At 38.5% G+C, this 19,383-nt stretch overlaps 1 protein-coding gene across 1 annotated transcript in view; it reads right to left on the bottom strand.

Moving 5' to 3' along the window:
* abtb2b (ankyrin repeat and BTB (POZ) domain containing 2b) overlaps positions 1 to 19,383 on the bottom strand; it is a 71,710-nt gene that overhangs the window by 16,179 nt on the left and 36,148 nt on the right. Inside the window, exons 3-4 of the mRNA XM_067436806.1 lie at positions 15,178 to 15,385; positions 2,706 to 2,858 (exon numbers count right to left, since the gene is read on the bottom strand). Coding sequence (XP_067292907.1) covers positions 2,706 to 2,858; positions 15,178 to 15,385 — 361 coding nt within the window. The remainder of the gene's footprint in view (positions 1 to 2,705; positions 2,859 to 15,177; positions 15,386 to 19,383) is intronic.

Raw genomic sequence — 19,383 nt, 5'->3', positions numbered from 1 at the left:
TCCATATCGCTTTGAAATGCAGCATTCTGTGCAGAATTCAAATGGGTTGATATGTTTGTTGTCTGCGCCGACTCGCGCATATGATCCGCGCTGCGCTCTCGTGTCTGTAGTCTAAATTTAGACCAGAGCCGTTGGGGTGTGTGCGCGGCTGCGGTGCATGAAACTAACGTTAAAACAGACTTCATGCGCCTCAAATGAAAGCATATTTACACTGAATCGTTTCCTATCACATATATAGTGTGCTATGTGCCTTTCACCATGTAGAAATTAGTAAATGTGTGAACAACTGACCGATTTCAGCCGCCGCTTTAGCAGTGTAGGGGCGGGCTTTAGATTCTAGAGAGCATTTTGCTTGGACAGAAGATTTGACGAGAAAGTGAAGTCTGCGATGATGTCACCAAAATCTGATTCATTTTAACGGAAGTGGGAGACTGTACATTTTGAGTGCTTATATCTCCTAAATGCAAAATGTTTCATAGTTTTGGAACACACCAGCTTATTCATAACTTTAAGGCTAACACTAAAAGCTAAAAAACTTAAATTTTGATTTCAGTGGACCTTTAAAACACACACACATACATATACACACACACACACACACACACACACACACACACATATATGTATATATATATATATATATATATATATATATATATATATATATATATATATATATATATATATATATATATATATATATATATATATATATATATACACAGTCTTGTTCAAAATAATAGCAGTACAATGTGACTAACCAGAATAATCAAGGTTTTTAGTATATTTTTTATTGCTACGTGGCAAACAAGTTACCAGTAGGTTCAGTAGATTCTCAGAAAACAAACAAGACCCAGCATTCATGATATGCACGCTCTTAAGGCTGTGCAATTGGGCAATTAGTTGAAAGGGGTGTGTTCAAAAAAATAGCAGTGTCTACCTTTGACTGTACAAACTCAAAACTATTTTGTACAAACATTTTTTTTTTCTGGGATTTAGCAATCCTGTGAATCACTAAACTAATATTTAGTTGTATGACCACAGTTTTTTAAAACTGCATGACATCTGTGTGGCATGGAGTCAACCAACTTGTGGCACCTCTCAGCTGTTATTCCACTCCATGATTCTTTAACAACATTCCACAATTCATTCACATTTCTTGGTTTTGCTTCAGAAACAGCATTTTTGATATCACCCCACAAGTTCTCAATTGGATTAAGGTCTGGAGATTGGGCTGGCCACTCCATAACATTAATTTTGTTGGTTTGGAACCAAGACTTTGCCCGTTTACTATTGTGTTTTGGGTCATTGTCTTGTTGAAACAACCGTTTCAAGGGCATGTCCTCTTCAGCATAGGGCAACATGACCTCTTCAAGTATTTTAACATATGCAAACTGATCCATGATCCCTGGTATGCGATAAATAGGCCCAACACCATAGTAGGAGAAACATGCCCATATCATGATGCTTGCACCTCCATGCTTCACTGTCTTCACTGTGTACTGTGGCTTGAATTCAGAGTTTGGGGGTCGTCTCACAAACTGCCTGTGGCCCTTGGACCCAAAAAGAACAATTTTACTCTCATCAGTCCACAAAATGTTCCTCCATTTCTCTTTAGGCCAGTTGATGTGTTCTTTGGCAAATTGTAACCTCTTCTGGACATGCCTTTTTTTTAACAGAGGGACTTTGCGGGGGATTCTTGAAAATAGATTAGCTTCACACAGACGTCTTCTAACTGTCACAGTACTTACAGGTAACTCCAGACTGTCTTTGATCATCCTGGAGGTGATCATTGGCTGAGCCTTTGCCATTCTGGTTATTCTTCTATCCATTTTGATGGTTGTCTTCCGTTTTCTTCCACGTCTCTCTGGTTTTGCTCTCCATTTTAAGGCATTGGAGATCATTTTAGCTGAACAGCCTATCATTTTTTGCACCTCTTTATAGGTTTTCCCCTCTCTAATCAACTTTTTAATCAAAGTACGCTGTTCTTCTGAACAATGTCTTGAACGACCCATTTTCCTCAGCTTTCAAATGCATGTTCAACAAGTGTTGGCTTCATCCTTAAATAGGGGCCACCTGATTCACACCTGTTTCTTCACAAAATTGATGACCTCAGTGATTGAATGCCACACTGCTATTTTTTTGAACACACCCCTTTCAACTAATTCAACTAATTGCCCAATTGCACAGCCTTAAGAGCGTGCATATCATGAATGCTGGGTCTCATTTGTTTTCTGAGAATCTACTGAACCTACTGGTAACTTGTTTGCCACGTAGCAATAAAAAATATACTAAAGACCTTGATTATTCTGGTTAGTCACATTGTACTGCTATTATTTTGAACAAGACTGTATATATATATATATATATATATATATATATATATATATATATATATATATATATATATATATATATATATATATATATATATATATATATATATATATATACAGATATATATATACAGATATATATAGATATAGATATATACACAAACATACACAATACATTACAGTACCTAAGGTATTTTGACTGTTGTTAGGGTGTTGACTGTGGTGTTCAGAGTGGGTGTTCACATAATCCCACCCTTTCTGTCTCTGTTATTCTGGTCTCTAGATTTGGCTGATGTTCCTCAATGCAAGTCTAGGCTTTTTCTTCACTCAATGGCAGGCAGGATATGTTTTATGATTTGAATGTCTTACTTTAGCAGTCTGGGCTCGCAGTCTAGCCCAGGCAGGAGTAGCCGGGCTGTCTGTCTGACATCATCGCTGTCCACCAATAAGCTGCGGCGATGCTCGGCGTGAACGATGGCCACACGCATCCACTCCATCAGCGGAGGGAGGAGGAGGAACGGCCTGGGGATTGCAGAAGAAAAGGACATGTTCTTTAAAAGTCTGTTTCCAATCCTTTGTTATTATATAACAACCATTGTTCTTTGTATTAATTGTTGTAAGTAGAGCTGCACGATATATCGTTTTAGCATCAATACTGCAATGTGTGCATCTGCGATAGTCACCGCAGGATGTGCAATGTCAAGTATAGGATCATTGTTTATACGCAATCCATTCGGAAAAGGCACTTCAAGTCAAAACAGGTGATTCTCAGATACATTGTAAAGTTTAACCATCAAAGAGTGAAAGTTTATAAATTGCCCGTTTTAGGTCCTGTCAGTTTAAACATTCAAGCTGTGTTAAGCCATTTGAGTGAAAGAAGATGCGAAAGAGAACTCAATTCAGAACTTGCATGCCATTTTCTGTTTGCACAAACACCGAACAACGCAGAGGCACCTGAACGCAAATTATGTTCACCTGTGTTTGAATGGACACATACAACCAAAATTGTCAATTTCAGTGAGCATTTTGGCAAACACAGTCACTTATGGCTTATGTAAACATAAATAATTTAAAAAAAAAACTGATGTATTGGATCTGTGCATTTGCTCTTAAAGTGAGAGCAGCCTAATATTCTTGCTGCTGACTGTCATTAATGTCAATAAAACAACAAAATATAAAAAGAAACTTTTTATACAGTTAACTTTTTTACACATTTAATTTATACAGTAAAGACTATGCAGTGATATTTTACATTTGATTATTGAATCTCCATACCTGAATACTTTTAGGCTTACCTAAAAAACATAAAGCATTGTTTATTTCCTTTGTATCTTAGTTCTATTGCATTTATCTATGCTTGTAATTAGTTGATTTTCTATGCAGATTCACTTCTCTATCTAAACAAAAAAAAAAACAAAAAAAAAAAACACCTCAATCATTCTAGAATTATTAGTTATTTATATATGCCGAATTGTGACTTAGAGGCCTAAAGTGTGCCAAGAAAACATCCCCCACACCATTACACCACCACCACCAGCCTGAACAGTGGTAAAAAGGCATGATGGATCCATGTTCTCATAATGTTTACACAAAATTCTGATATATATAAATATAATACGCATAATAATTATACACCGTATACACACATTTTGGACTCAGGCTGCACTCGTTTTTCTGTATATATATATATATATATATATATATATATATATATATATATATATATATATATATATATATATATATATATATATATATATATAGTCCAAAATTAAAGTTCATGTTCCATAATATGTGTGTGTGTACTGTGTATAATTATTATGTAGGCTATATATAAATAAACACTCATTTATGTATAATTTAAGAAGTATTTGCATGTATATGATAAGATATATTATTTTTTCATTAAAATTGTTCTTAAATATATCTGTGTGTATCTATATATAGCCTTACATAATAATTATACACAGTACACACACACATTAACTTTTATTTTGGTTGCTATTAATTGCCATTAATCGATTTGAAAGCACTACATTTAAATACATACACATGGCTTCTTGTTTAGATATGTGTGTGTGTGTGTAACAATTCAGTTGTGTAAAACAAGCCACAGCGCACTAAATCTGCCTGTGTTTGTAAAGAAGGGCTTGTGCAATGAGAAAGCACAGCTTTTACTGAGATCTCGCATCTTTCAGCAGCCTGTCATATCAAAGAATTCACGCTGAGAATGAGATACAGCTGCTAAAGTCTTCCTGTTTTCAGCAGCTCACTGCCACTCCCTGCAGACATGAAATTGTTGTTTGTATGTGTGTGAGCTTTTCGACTAAATCTTCAGATGAAGACATATATGGGATGTTTACTGGACCCAGATCAGGACTATATTACGCAATAATAACTCAAGTCTCCACCTCTGAGAGGTGAAGTAAAGGTAAAAGCACAGAAAGTTTTTTGAGTTTTATCTGAAAATGAAGGTTGGAAGATTTGTGTCAGGGTTCTGTCACTTCGGTCTAGCTTTCTCTTGGTTTGGTGACAGAGTCCTGACACTCCTGTATTTTGTCTTGTCTGAGCACGCAGCTTTGAGCATGCTCGAGCTGCGTGCTCTTCTGTCCCTGTCATTTTCTGTGTGGGGCGTGGTGTTCGGGTCCCAGCACTTCTGTCTAGTTGGGTTTCGGTTTTGTGTTGGGATTCGGACATTCATGCTCCTTGTGTTTTGTCTTCTGTTGTGAGTGCACGGGATGAGCATTCGCTCATTCTTGTGCACTCTGTGTTGTTGTGTGTGTGCGCTGTCCTGTCTGTGTGTTTTGTGTTGTGTAGCATGCAGCTGGTGTTTTACTTGCTGCATGCTTTCTTGTTGTCATGTTTCGTGTGAACATGCAGTTTATGAGTTTTCATTAACTGCATGTTCATGTCACGTTTGGTGTGAGCACATGTTCATGTGTTTCTTTGTCCCATGTGCTCATGTCGATTGTCTAACCCCACCCACCTTGTTTCCTGATTATTGGTTCATTTGCCCCACCTGTCTTCTCTCATTACCCTCAGTTGTTTGCTCCCCATTTAATCTCCTTGTGTTTGCAGTCCTGTGCTGGATTGTCGTCAAACCTACCTCATGTTTCCCTGCTCCTGAAGCCAAGCCAAGCCAGGCCAAGGCCAAGGCCAAGGCCAAGGCCAAGCCCAAGCCCAAGCCCAAGCCCAAGCCCAAGCCCAAGCCCAAGCCCAAGCCCAAGCCCAAGCCCAAGCCCAAGCCCAAGCCCAAGCCCTTTCCCTTTCCCTTTCCCTTTCCCTTTGGGGTTGTTTTGTTTGCCTTGTTTTATTTTATTTAATAAACCTTCTGATCACTCATTGCTGCATTTGAGTCCTCTTTCAGTGTACCCTGACAATTTGGTCCTTCAAATGAATATTCTAACTAATCAATGTTTTATTATTATTGATAATAATCATCATTATTGTCATCATCATACAATATTAAAGCGTACAGCAGGACAGCACATCCTGATTTTACTCAGTTAGAAGTGTTCGTCAACATATTTTGTTGATCCAGGAACATTTCCATCTGAAAATCCAATCCTTACCCCTAAACCTAACCCTACTTATAACTTCTCCCTAAAATCAGAGGGTAATGATGGTGAATAACACTGATGTAGAAGCATGATGCTGGTTCACTCAGAATACATGTGTAAAAATGTTATCTTTAGGGGTACAACAGCTTGTCACTGGGGCAGTACCACTAGAAGAACATCTTTGTACCTTTTTACCCTTAAAAGGTGCATATTAATACCTTACAGTAGCAATACATTTGAACATTTAAGGGATAAAAAATATACAAAGATGTCCTTTTAAGTTTGCCACCCCAGTGACAAGCTGTTTTACCCCTAAAACCTGAATTAAAGCCTGAGTTAGTTGTAAGCCTGAACTAAACTTGTTCCTCAAATCTGATTGGTTGATTGGAATGTTGGTCCAGGATCACTGTTCAGTTTCACCAGCACCATCAGTTAGCTTTATTTAGCATCCAAGTCAGCCTGAACCATGAAGTATCATCATCAGGCACTGATACAGGTCCAGCGTCCCCTTCCAAAACCCTAATCTAATCTTTCTCTAAGTAAAACCTAGAAGATGTGGTTACCTCCAGCTGGTTTTTCCTAACGTCTCCGCAGCCATCCATCCCCTCAGAGAAAGTGGGCCTCATATCAGATTTACAGAAAATACCAAAGTAAAAGTTTGTCCCCAGAGCGCTCAATGCACAGCAGGAACACAATGACGTCAAACAAAGAAACAAAGTCGTCCCGCTGAGAGTCTGTCAGCCCGGCAAGACATGCAAATGAGACGCACTGAGAGGAGCGTGAAGCTCATTAAACACACAAGATATGCGCAACAGAGAAACTAATCTCCTGAGACCTACAGACGCGCTCAACCACAACAAACACATCAACTTTGAAGATGACAACTTGATGGGAGACATTTTGGTTCAAAAGAAAAGAATGAAAATTCTAAAGTCGACTTTCAAGTCTGAAACACCTGAAGACAAAGCTAAATTTAAAGAAGCTAAATTTAAATCTTGAGGGTAAAGATACAAAAAGACAGAATCAATTCATTATTTGTTTTGCAGGTGAATAAATTGGATGTTTGTTCAGTTCGCGTATCATATTCTCAGTGTTTTCCACAATGGGCACTATAACGGACATCAGCTTAAAGTAGCGTCATCTTCTAAAGGGTTATAAAGCACATAACACACTCACTCTGGTTTCTGCCAGTCTCAAGCTAATCTTAAGTACCTATAGAGTATTATTGCATCCTTCATATCTTTGAAGAATCTTTAGTTTATCATGTTTATAAAAGACAGTTACATTGTACCGATTCTTTCTGAAAACAGCCAAACTCATGCAGGCGTACAGTGGGAGGAGCTAAGAGACATAAACACACACACCTCATGGCATTATTCCTGGATCATTTTCGATTCACTATACATTCGTTGTTGATACACTTGCCAACAAAACAGATATTTGATGCAGTTTCACTCACCGCCTGCAGTTTCGACTCATGACAGGGAACAAACAAACACACTAGCAGAACTCAAAAAAAAAAAACTGCATCCACTGTTTCCTTAACGCTGGGTTATGTGGGAAGCTGAACAAGGTTATCTTTCCCTCACAAAAAACACCAAAAGCACACTTCTTTAGTCATTGTTGATTTCGTGGTCTAAAAACAAAATGACTTGCTGACAGCTTCCATAACCCGAACAAAGCTCGTTGATGGACATTCTCGGGCGCTCGCTCTGGTTGATGTGCGTGCTCATACGGGAAAAGTGCTTTACGGCGTCATACAGGGCCATACTCGAAAAAAACTTCTCGAAACTTGTTCGAATCTGGAGTGTATTTGGCACAGAAATACTCATTTAAACTCATTATATACAGAAATAATGTTTATTTTGGCCATATTTAGCACGAGAATCCAACTCTTTAACAGCTCTTAAACAAGTCAGAATGCATTAAATAGCATTAGACCACCCCCCCTCCCCTTGAAAGTTGATATGCTCATAACTAGCTTATTGAAAAATAATATGTCTGGCGTAAAATGACGTAAACATTTGAAGGGAACTCTAGCACCCCCTTGAATACTGAGGTTTGATTTGGCAAGACGTGCGTTAAAATGGTCAACATGGCAGTATAGTTGCAATACGTTGCCCAAATATTCATACTTGCGTACACTGTAAAAAACAAAAACAAATTCTGCCTTAAATCTTTACGTGCAATCAACTTTTAAAAAATTCTTGAATTTTGTTAGCCTGACGTGGTCATACTCAATTCTAGTCAGAATATGAGTCTGAAACTGCTCCATTGGGCTGTGATTATGGGGCGTGTTTCAACCGAACCAGGAAAGACATCAATTGGACAGACCTACAACCAATCAGAGCAACGAAGCGACGCATTGCGTTAGTTGTCAAATTTCAACAGAACTCAACTGCACTGTGTTGCCAAGTCCGCGTTTTTTTCTGCGGGTTGTTTTCCATTCCCACAGGTTGAAGCGACTATTATGTGATATATAGACCCATGAATGCGAATTTTAGCAGGCAACCATGCCAAAATAACACATTTTATCCCTCAAACGCAATTTTTTTCCGGAGAACCCCCCTCGAGCTCAAATGTTGTGGGCGAGGCTGATTTTGCCTGGCATCCAGGCTAGAATCTTGTATAACTTATAAAAAAAAGTTGAAAATTGCTTATTTAGATGAGTTAAAAACACTAACTTATTGATCATATAATTGGTTATATGTTGTACTAGTGTAATATTTCTATATTTTTCTATATTTATAATATTTCTAATTTTTAATATTATTTACATAGTTTGTTGTGACAATAATTAGAGAAAAACTGGAAACGTCATGCTTTTTGTGCTCTACAAACAGCTTTTTATATTTACATTGGTTGCTGTTGCAATAATTGGAGAGGGACAAAAAATGACAATTGGTGTGCAACAAACAACTGATTTGGGTATGACATGCCAAAAACCTGATTGTATCTGTATCTGCCTGTCTGAACAAAACCAAAAAAATAAAAAATAAAAAATAAATAATAATAATAATAATAATAAAAATAATAATAATAATAATAATATTATATATATATATATATATATATATATATATATATATATATATATATATATATATATATATATATATGAAAAAAAAGATGTGTATTGCAAGCCAAGAGCTGTATAACGCCTACGGCCAGAAAAACAGATGAGGTTAAGTAACATTTGTTTGACTTGTGGTTGTAAAACAGCTCAACCTTAATCCAAGTGTAAGGAAAGAACTTCATGGGAAAGTGATGGAAGAGGCGTAAAGAAACACACTTAATAACCACATACTTTCCCTAAAATAGTTGAGAAGAGCATTTTAGTAGCCTAGAGTATTGATCAAGGGAATTTTCCAAGTGGCAAAGCTTTTAAAACCACTGTCAAGACAAATAGATTACAGTCTGCTAAGTATGTTTACTTTGCTCAAAAGGATGGTGTTGGGGGAGTTGATATCTATGAGAGCATGTGTGTGTGTGTGTGTGTGTGTGTGTGTGTGTGTGTGTGTGTGTGTGTGTGTGTGTGTGTGTGTGTGTGTGTGTGTGTGTGTGTGTGTGTGTGTGTGTGTGTGTGTGTGTGTGTGTGTGTGTGTGTGTGTGTGTGTGTGTGTGTGTGTGTATACACTAAATGAGTCTGCAATCGGAAAAGTTTATTTTTCCCCATATGGATACAAGTTGGATAGAAAGCAACCACTAAGAGAAAAAAGCTTAGCCTAATTATCAAAGAGGACATTTATTTATTTATTGTTAAGAGCTTCATAGGGCACCAAGTTTTCAAAATAAAAGCTTAATCATCCATTTTTTTTTATTAAAGCTACTTCTATTAATTTTTATTTTTTTTACTTTTATATTTTATTTTATTGTTTATTTTTTATGTTACATGCTTCATATGGCACACAGTTTTCAAAATAAAAGCATAATTATCTATATTTTTTAGTTAAATGAAAATTATTTTTCATAGAAATTGATTTTTGTTTAACATTTTGATAATCATGCTTTTATTTTGAAAACATGATGCCCCATGAAGCACTTAACATAAAAAAACTATTAAAAATAAATAAATAAATATATATATTTTTAATAGAAAGGGATTAACTTAATTTAATTTAACTACTTTATTGTATTTTATTAGATTTTTGCTCATAGGTTTTCAAAATAACACCAGGTTTTCAAAATAAAAAGCATCATTATTTATTTAAGCAAAAAAAAAAAAATTTGTTTAAGTTGCATTTTAAAATCCACATTCTTAAAAAAAAATATGAGAGGAAGCATTAGTTTGAATGGGCTTTGTGATTCTGGCTGCTTCTACCAACAGCGTTTAAAATTTAAGCTTTTGGTACAGCACTCGAATATACACTTGATGCTATACCTGTACCTTTGCTAAATGGATTATTGATTCCTCAAACCTTGACCAACAAACAAAAGATGATTAAACAGTAACTCTGTTACCACGCTGTTACAACTACCAGCCACACTTTCAGGAACGCACACAAACGTAAACTTACTGATGCATAGTCTCCTCTGACCTATGAATGGAAAACAAAACCAGCATGAAATTTAAGCTCTTCAACATTTTTACAACTCTGCTTTGTTCTGTTGTCCATGCTTGTGAAAAGCAAAAGTCTTTCTGCCTCCCTTCATCTCTTGTTCATTTTGGCCCCTGGGTCACGTTTCAACAATGACCCGTGCTTCTGAATCAAGGGCTCAAGTTCAACCCGTGGCCTTCGACCCGAAACCCAAGCTCAGTTTCAGCCTACATCAAAGCAGGGCTAATCAGGGCTTGTGGAAACCCTATAACGCTTTGGGCTAATTTGGCGGACTAACACACACAGACATTCACGCAAATGTGTTAAGGCCCCTAACGTGACTAGATTACACCAGAGATGTATAACAGCGATTCAAAGTTCACTACTGAGACCACACGGCTGTTTCCATTGCTTTAACGTATATAACGCTGAAGTATGTCTCTGAGTCATATACAAACACTAGCGTCTGGCAGGCGACTCTATGGCCACTGCATATTAAATGCTGTGGTTTTCAAGCCAGGAATTTCTAGCGGTTTGGCAGCGGATGATGATTAATCCCAACATCACTTTAAATGGGAGAGTTATTTTGTATATTTGTTTGAATTAAAAAATCCTGTCTAAATAGTATACTGTAGCCCACCATTGAGATTTTCATAAATAGTCTTTTATTCATTAGTTGATAACTGAATGAAGCCTCGCTTAAAGAAATAACACCATGTTATATTGTTTAATTAGTGCTACAGCTCATTCAGAATTGCTGCCTTTTCTGTTTTTCTTTAATTATTGTTTCCATCTCACTGATATTGTGGGTAGATATTACCAATCACACCCTGCACCAAGAGGACATATTTGCAGTGAGTTTCTAATGCAGTATCAAGATATATAACTATAGGAATATTTGTTTGACAACTAATAGCGGCTAACTGCAGGATTTTACTTTCTGTTGTTGGTCTGCCTAACCTCTTTCAGTAGAGATATTCTATATTCCCAAAAGTATTGGGACACCCCTCCAAATCATTGAATTCAGGTGTTCCCATTACCTCCATGGCCAAATGTGTATAAAATCAAGCACCTTGGCATGCAGACACTTCTACAAACACTTATATATGAATGGGTCTATTGCCAACTGTTAGTGGTATTATAACAAAGTGGAAGTGATTGAGAACAACAGCAAGTCAGCCACGAAGTGGTAGGCCACGTAAAATCACAGAGCAGGGTCAGCGCATACTGAGGTGCACAGTGCGAACTTAGTCAATAGCTACGGAGCTCCAAACTTTTTGGCCTCTTGATTAGCTCAAGAACAGTGCATAGAGAGCTTCATGTAATGGGTTTCAATGGCCGAGCAGCCCATCCAAGCCTTACATCAACAAGTGAAATGCAAAGCGGTGGTTGCAGTGGTGTAAAGTACGCAGCCACTGGACTCTAGAGCAGTGGAGACGTGTTCTCTGAAATGACCAATCACGCTTCTCTGTCTGGCGATCCTATGGATGAGTCTGGGTTTGTTGGTTGCCAGGAGAACGGTACTTGCCTGGCTGCATTGTGCCAAGTATAAAGTTTGGTAGAGAGGGGTGGGGGGGTGGGGGGCAGTTATGGTGTGGGGTTGTTTTTCAGGGTTTGGGCTTGGCCCCTTAGTTCCAGTGAAAGGAACTCTTAATGCTTCAGCATATCAAGAAATTTTGGACAATTCTATGCTCCCAACTTCATGGGAACAGTTTGGGGATGGCCACTTCCTGTTCCAACATGACTGTGCACCAGTGCACAAAGCAAGCTCCATAAAGACATTGATGAGTGAATTTGGTGTGGAGGAACTTGACTGGCCTGCACAGAGTCCTGACCTCAACCCGATAGAAAAACGTTGGGATAAATTTTAGCAGAGACTGCGAGCCAGGCCTTCTCGTCCAACATCAGTGCCTGACCTCACAAATGCTCTTCTAGAAGAATGGTCAAAAATTCCCATAAACAATCCTAAACCTTGTGGAAAGCCTTCCCAGAGGAGTTGAAGCTGTTATAACTGCAAAGGGTGGGCTAACTCTATATTAAACCCTACAGATTACGAATGGGATGTCATTAAAGTGCACATGCATGTAAAGGCAGACATCCCAAAACTTCTGGCAATATAGCGTACAGTTTGTCCAGTATAAAAATCCTTATGTCTATGGAAAATCCCCATAAACCATGGAAACAAAACATGTGTGTCTGTGTTTTAAGAACTTAGTATTAGATGTGTTAGTGAACAGTTTGTTTAGTGTGCAAGGAATTTATCATTCATAATAATATGTATTCATAGATGTAGTTGAAGTTTCTAAAATAAGCTTCAAACTAGTTCACTTGGGAATAATTAACTAGTTTAAACGTAATTTTAGAAATGTCGTCATGGTATGAAAGGCAGTGTATGCATTGCATTGCTGGTGGTATTTCTATACTCCAATTAGCTGGTATGTATGAATATGTCTTGTCTTCTCTGTCCTGATCTGGGGTCAGCATACCTTCCACCCCTCTCATCTTACAATGACTCCTTGATGTGCGACCACTTACCACCCAGCACTCCCATTCACCTTTCTGACCCTTTCCTCCCACTCTCTCCACCCACTCAATAAGAGACACACAGCCTGTCCTCAGCCATCATACATCAACACTTCCTATTACTAAAGTCTAGCTCACATATCCAGACTTCACTGGATCTGCAACGCCCCCTTTCGGTTTACAGGCCTCTGTTAGGACCACACAGTACGCCTGTGTGCCATTGTGGTTTCATTTCAAGCTAAGGTTTTATAGACATTTCAATAGAAGGCACAGAGAGGCGACCTTAAATAATGATTGAGCCCTTTACCGTAATTACTGCCAGGAGTGAAGCACCACCTGTATCCCATTTGCCTTTCTACCATGTCCACAAATGCACCAATATTGCTGGAAATCTTTTCTGGCACGCGCATTAAGGAAGATTCATGATTGGGGTCCTGGAGTTGGCAATGAGGCTCAATTGTTGTTTTCCACTTAAGTTTGTTAGTTGAAGGTCTTGCACAAGTGATCCATCTGTAGCCAATATCAAGATCTGCCCTTTACTTAAAAACATACAGCCTGATAATTGCAAACATATGTATACACAAATCACAACATGTGGACAATTGAGCTTGGCGATCAACAACAAACATCAAAGAAGCAAACATCTGAGCCCATAAACAAAGGACTTTACTTTGTTTTTGGATGCAGCAGTGAAGCTTTCAGAAACTGTACCTGTATCATCCTTTTTTTTTTAATTAAATACTGTAAATAATTGTTAGGGCTGTTGTTTTCATGATGCATTTCATGTCAAAGAATAAAGCTCAGCAACAAGAATGTTAACTTAGGCTTCCATAAGTTAAGAGTAGCAATACTATCAGTAAAATAAAAGCCACTCAGATGTGTTGTGTTGCGTATAGGGTTGCTAACTTCTGGAAAGATAACAAAAAAAACAATTGTGGTTCTTTATAGGAAAATAAGGGACAGAATAAGGGACACTCAAAATATTTGTACTGTACCACACAGTGTATGTATCATTTCAATATCTACCGTTAAGTATGTAAGGTTCCTTGACACATCTGGGTTGCTTTTCACCCTGTTCATGCTACCCCTTGGGGATAGCATTAGGAAGCATGCCACTAGTTTTCACTGTTACGCTGATGATACTCAGCTCTATATTTCTTTGGATGACTAGTCATTTCCTAATACTTAATTCTGAAAAAATATATTCTAAGAATTGGAACAAACACCTCCACACCTACTGTCTATGCGCTTGCACTGCGGGAACTTCTAGGGACTTTAGGGTTGTAATTGGTGTGTTTTGACTGCAGGAACCAGGGTCTAAATGAAGTTTTAATGGGTTAATATGTCCCCCTCAAAATGGCCCTGCACGCGAGGTAGTTCTTTTTTAGAGTTCGGGAACTTTCGGGGGTGGGACTTGGGCGTTGAACATGCTGATTGGTCGAGCTCATGCAGCATTTTATTTCAACCTAAAAGTCTGTTGCAGTGCGTGCAGTAAGAGTAATTTGCTATTCAAATGAGCAACAGAGTTTAAAAAATAGGACTGATGGAAGGACGACAAGGTTCAGACTTAATTAAGCTTAAAAGTCGGACTCGGTCCTACGTCACCGGACTAATCTTCGCGGTACTTTAAGCCGCGATGGAAACACAGACAGCAGCAGGTCTGGGGGAAATAAAGTTCCTGGGACAAATTGTTCTGGGTAATTTTGGTGGAAACGTTGGCTTAACACTTGATGGCTGCTCTGTCAAATCTTCACCGTCAGTTGGGTGTGCTCTTCGATACCAATCTTTCTCAGCATTTTTTGCATCCTACAAACAGGCATCCTTGAAGAATACCTCAGTGAAGAGCTAATATTTACAGTACACATGTAACTGAACCCTGCATAATACAAACCTTCCTATTTATCTTTAGCAAGCAGGTAATATCCTGAGGACATCCTTGAAGCAAGACAGGACTGCTAATGACCCAGTCTTAAAACAAACCTCTCTTTAAGAACCAAATATAACGACGTCCAGGAAACAGCAGCTGGGAAAGGGTTTTGAGGAGCTCCTCATATTTCTACTATATCATTACCAGCTTTAAAGTACCTTCAGGCTGTTGGATTTCACAGAGCTTACTTACATATCAATGGGCCATTAGGGGTTTAGGGTGTTAATTAGCTCAGCACCCATTGTGTGAATTGGAGACTGGATTAAAGGGAGGGGACTAGTAATGAGGCTCACCTTTCTTTGCTCAGAGCCATCCTGGGTGGATCCAGGTTGGGGTTCTCCATGGACTCCATCTGAGGGCATCGCAGGAAGTAGTAGAGAGTGTGGAGGGCGTCCGGAGACCAGGAGACTTGCTGCTGACGAGCATGACGGACCGGACTGAGCCCGTGCCGGACAGAACTGAGGCGCTGCATATGGTGCATGGCCCGTGACACCAGGTCACCTGATGATGACAAATCAGAAACTTCATTGCAGGATAATAAAGGTTAATTTAATTCAATTTAAAAATGCATTAAAAAATACATACAATGACGTGACTATACCTCGTCTATGATTAATGTTTAAATTTTTTATTATTTACTTTTTTTCATGAGCCATAAAGTCAAAAATGTCAGGGTGGTACAACTGATCTGATATCATGAAGAAAAGGTCTTATTAATAAAATGAAATTATAAAAAAAAAAACTTAAAGGGTTAGTTCACCCAAAAATGAAATTGATGTCATTAATGACTCACCCTAATGTCGTTCCACACCCGTAAGACCGCCGTTCATCATCGAAACACAGTTTAAGATATTTTAGTCCCAGAGCATAATGCAGTCAATGCCCACTTTACTGTCCATGTCCAGAAAGGGAATAAAAACATCATCAAAGTAGTCCATATGTGACATCAGTTGGTTGATTTGAGTCTCTTGAAGCATCGAAAAAAAATTTTGGTCCAAAAATATCAAAAACTACGACTTCATTCAACATTGTCTTCTCCTCCATATGCCTCCAAAAAGATTCAAACGGTTAATGAATCAGTGAATCGATCAATGATTCGGGTCGCCAATGTCACGTGATTTTAGTAGTTCGGTTCGCATCAAACCGCCAAACTGCTGAAATCACGTGACATTGGTGGCACACCGCATTTATCGATTCACTGATTCATGAACCATTTGAATCTTTTTGGAGGCATATGGAGGAGAAGACAATGTTGAATGAAGTCGTAGTTTTTGATATTTTTGGACCAAAATGTATTTTCGGTGCTTCAAGAGACTCGAATCAACCAACTGATGTCACATATGGACTTTATTAGCTTTCTGGACATGGACAGTAAAGTGGGCATTGACTGCATTATGCTCTGGGACTAAAATATCTTAAACTGTGTTTCGATGATGAACGGCGGTTTTATGGGTGTGGAACGACATTAGGGTGAGTCACTAATGACATCAATTTCATTTTTGGGTGAACTAACCCTTTAATAGTTTGGCACAATATATTATTGTTATTAGCAGTATTAGCATTATTAGTTTGAGCAATGAGAATTTTTGTTAACTCGTTACACAAATCCAAGTAATGTGGTGCAACCACCACGAAGAAAAATAATTTATTCTTATATAATTTATTATAAGTTCAGGTTGTACAATTTCACATGGCACAACCTTCCAAACACATAATGATATTTATGAATTAATAATTCACAATAATAATAAAAAAAAAACTTTTTATCTTGAAAAAAATTATATAGCTTAACCTTTTTATTAATGCTTTTCAATCCAAGACAACAACAAAAAAACACTATAACAACCTATTAAGCAAGAAAACCAGTTGAGATATGACTACGAATGCTTGCACAAGACACACAAAATATACAAAAATAATGAGTACAATTATTTTAATGAAAATAATAAGAATGAATCAGAACAGATACAATTATTTTAGAACAATTCCATTTGAATTGAATATTTTCAGAGAAAAGAAGAAAAAAACAGCACAAAACCCAAACATGAACACAAAATGTACACTTTATTTTTTAAAGATTTTTCTTATTTGTCATTAACCCAGATATGAAATTATCAGCAAAGCTCAAGCAGACGCTTAGCAAGACCTTGGACACTAATTGAAACCAAAAACCACAAGTTGGCCTTCATACAGTAGCTATGTGAAAGAGATAAAACGCGTGCGTCCCTTTGAGGACAAAACTCCCACCCGTTGATGTCTTTCTCATGGATCTCACAGCTCCACAACATATGAACCATCCCTAAGATTGCACCAATGAGTCGGATGAAAATGGGATTCTCAACATGTGGCAGGAAACAGTCCTAGTATCTAAACTACATACACAGATTAGGATTCAATGCATGTCTTAGCCTACGCTAAATTGAGAAGCAAAGTAGTGGGCTGGTCTCTCCATTTGTGGGAACATGGAGACTTCATTTGTGGTAATCACCCCTTGGGTTCATTTTCAAACCACAGAGTGGTTTGTGAGTCGGAAGAATCCTCTGTCATTATCTGAAAGATGCCAAACTTGTAGCAATAGGGGCCCTATTGTGTCCTGCCAGGCCCTACAAAGGGTCTTAAGAGAATTTATGAAACAATCAGGAAGTTTGGGGCTTTGCTACTAATGCCTGCCCTGAAGGCTGAGATTTGTGCTATTGGACTGGGGATATTAAATACAACATCCTTAAAGCTCACGGTAATACTTGTTGCAGTCTAAAGGCCCTGATATTCTCACAGCAAAGATAATTTTGTTGTTTGCTTAACAGTAAGAAGTTTGAAAAACCTGAGCAGCGCACTACTATTAGTGAACATCCTGCCACCTCTTACTGCAGGATAATGTGCCCTGTCAAAAAGCAAAAATGGTTTAGGAATGGTTTGAGGAGCACAACGAGTTTGAGGTGTTGACTCTGCCTCAAAATTCTCCAGATTACAATCCAATCGACCATCTGTGGGATATGCTGAACAAACAAGTCAGATCTATGGAAGCCCCAACTCGCAACTTACAGGACTTGAAGGATCTCCTGCTAAGATCTTGGTGCCAGATACCACAGCACACCTTTAGGGGTCTAGTGGAGCCCATGCTTCGATGGGTCAGGGCTGTTTTGGCAGCAAAAGGGGGACCGACACAATATTAGGTCATAATGTGGTGCACTTTATACAATAGATTGCTTTAACGCAAGCAGCTTCACAGCAAAAACTATAGAATTGCATCTTCAATTTCTACTCTGAAGTGTGTTCATGTTTCTACTCGCATCTTATCTCAAAAGCTGAACAGAAGAAATGAACCGGAGAAGATTTCCATGTCAAAGAAGGTTAAGCCTCAGTCCCACACCCACCAAACTGACACGGACCAATTGTAGTTCGAAGGAGTTTACATCAGCAAGGTGTTTCAAGCTTCCGAAACACACTCTTGATTTAGTTTAAAATGACTACACATCAGTTTGTTGTGTATCAAGTATATCAGGACTCTTTCAACCGTCCCTCCAAATTTGGTCAGAAAGGGCAACAAACAACAGCAAATGTTTCTAAATAAATCCGCCATTTTAGGTTGTGTTGATGCCCCATGTGCGTCCAGCTGGAGACGTACAGATGCCCCACTGTCCGCTGGATCAAACCTTCATGAGAACTCATGGGGAGGTGCCAACCTCACAGGCAGTGCACAAAGAGAGCTCTCACTGAGTTTGAGTTTGTGTGCGATCGCTAGTGCCCTACCGAACGCTTGGTCTGCATGAACGTGCCCTTGTGCTGTGGGAGACAAGCAGCGAAGTGTTCGGGCATTCGCTGTAGGAAATCCGTGCCTTCCATCAGTAAGCCGCCAACCCTACCACCGCTGGGCCTGTGGCATGATGGGTAAACACAGGTAAAACAGTTTAGAAAAAGACAGCCCATGCCAACAAAGAACTCCTTCACTGCAGGGGAAATATCCCATTTTCAAATGTAAACTCGTGTGAGGAGGGAACCGAAACACTGAACCGACAGTCAGACTCTGCTGAATAAGGTACTGTAATCTTTGTACTTTACATTTGTTCAGCTTTCCACTTGTATAAAATCCAGACCAAACAATAAATGCCAGACCAGATGTTGCTTTTATCAAGGGGACCGTGTTGAGACAGACATGCTTCATTTCAGTGCAGATGAGTCAGGCATCATGAAGTCAGAGGAGAGACTGGGAAAGCGTTTCATCCTCACTCAATCCTTATAGGAGTGTCTATTAACGCCATGACATCCTGCAGATACATAAGACACTTAAGGCACCACACGACTTTCAGTTGACTTCCAGCCTCTTTTTGTCTCTTTTTTCTTTATTTCCGTCATCGAATATTCTGTTTAGAAAGCAAACATGCCTGCTCTTTGGGAACAAAATGGCAGTGTTTATCCAGAGCATAAAATAATAGGCTAATCAGGCCAGAAAGATAAACAGCGTCCACGTTATCTCCTTTTCCGTGTTGTGTTTGCGGTGA

This window comes from Pseudorasbora parva, chromosome 25, assembly GCF_024679245.1.
Source record: "Pseudorasbora parva isolate DD20220531a chromosome 25, ASM2467924v1, whole genome shotgun sequence".
NCBI lineage: Eukaryota > Metazoa > Chordata > Actinopteri > Cypriniformes > Gobionidae > Pseudorasbora > Pseudorasbora parva.
Note: the sequence above shows the minus strand (reverse complement) of the source record. Positions and strands in the feature narration are given on the sequence as shown.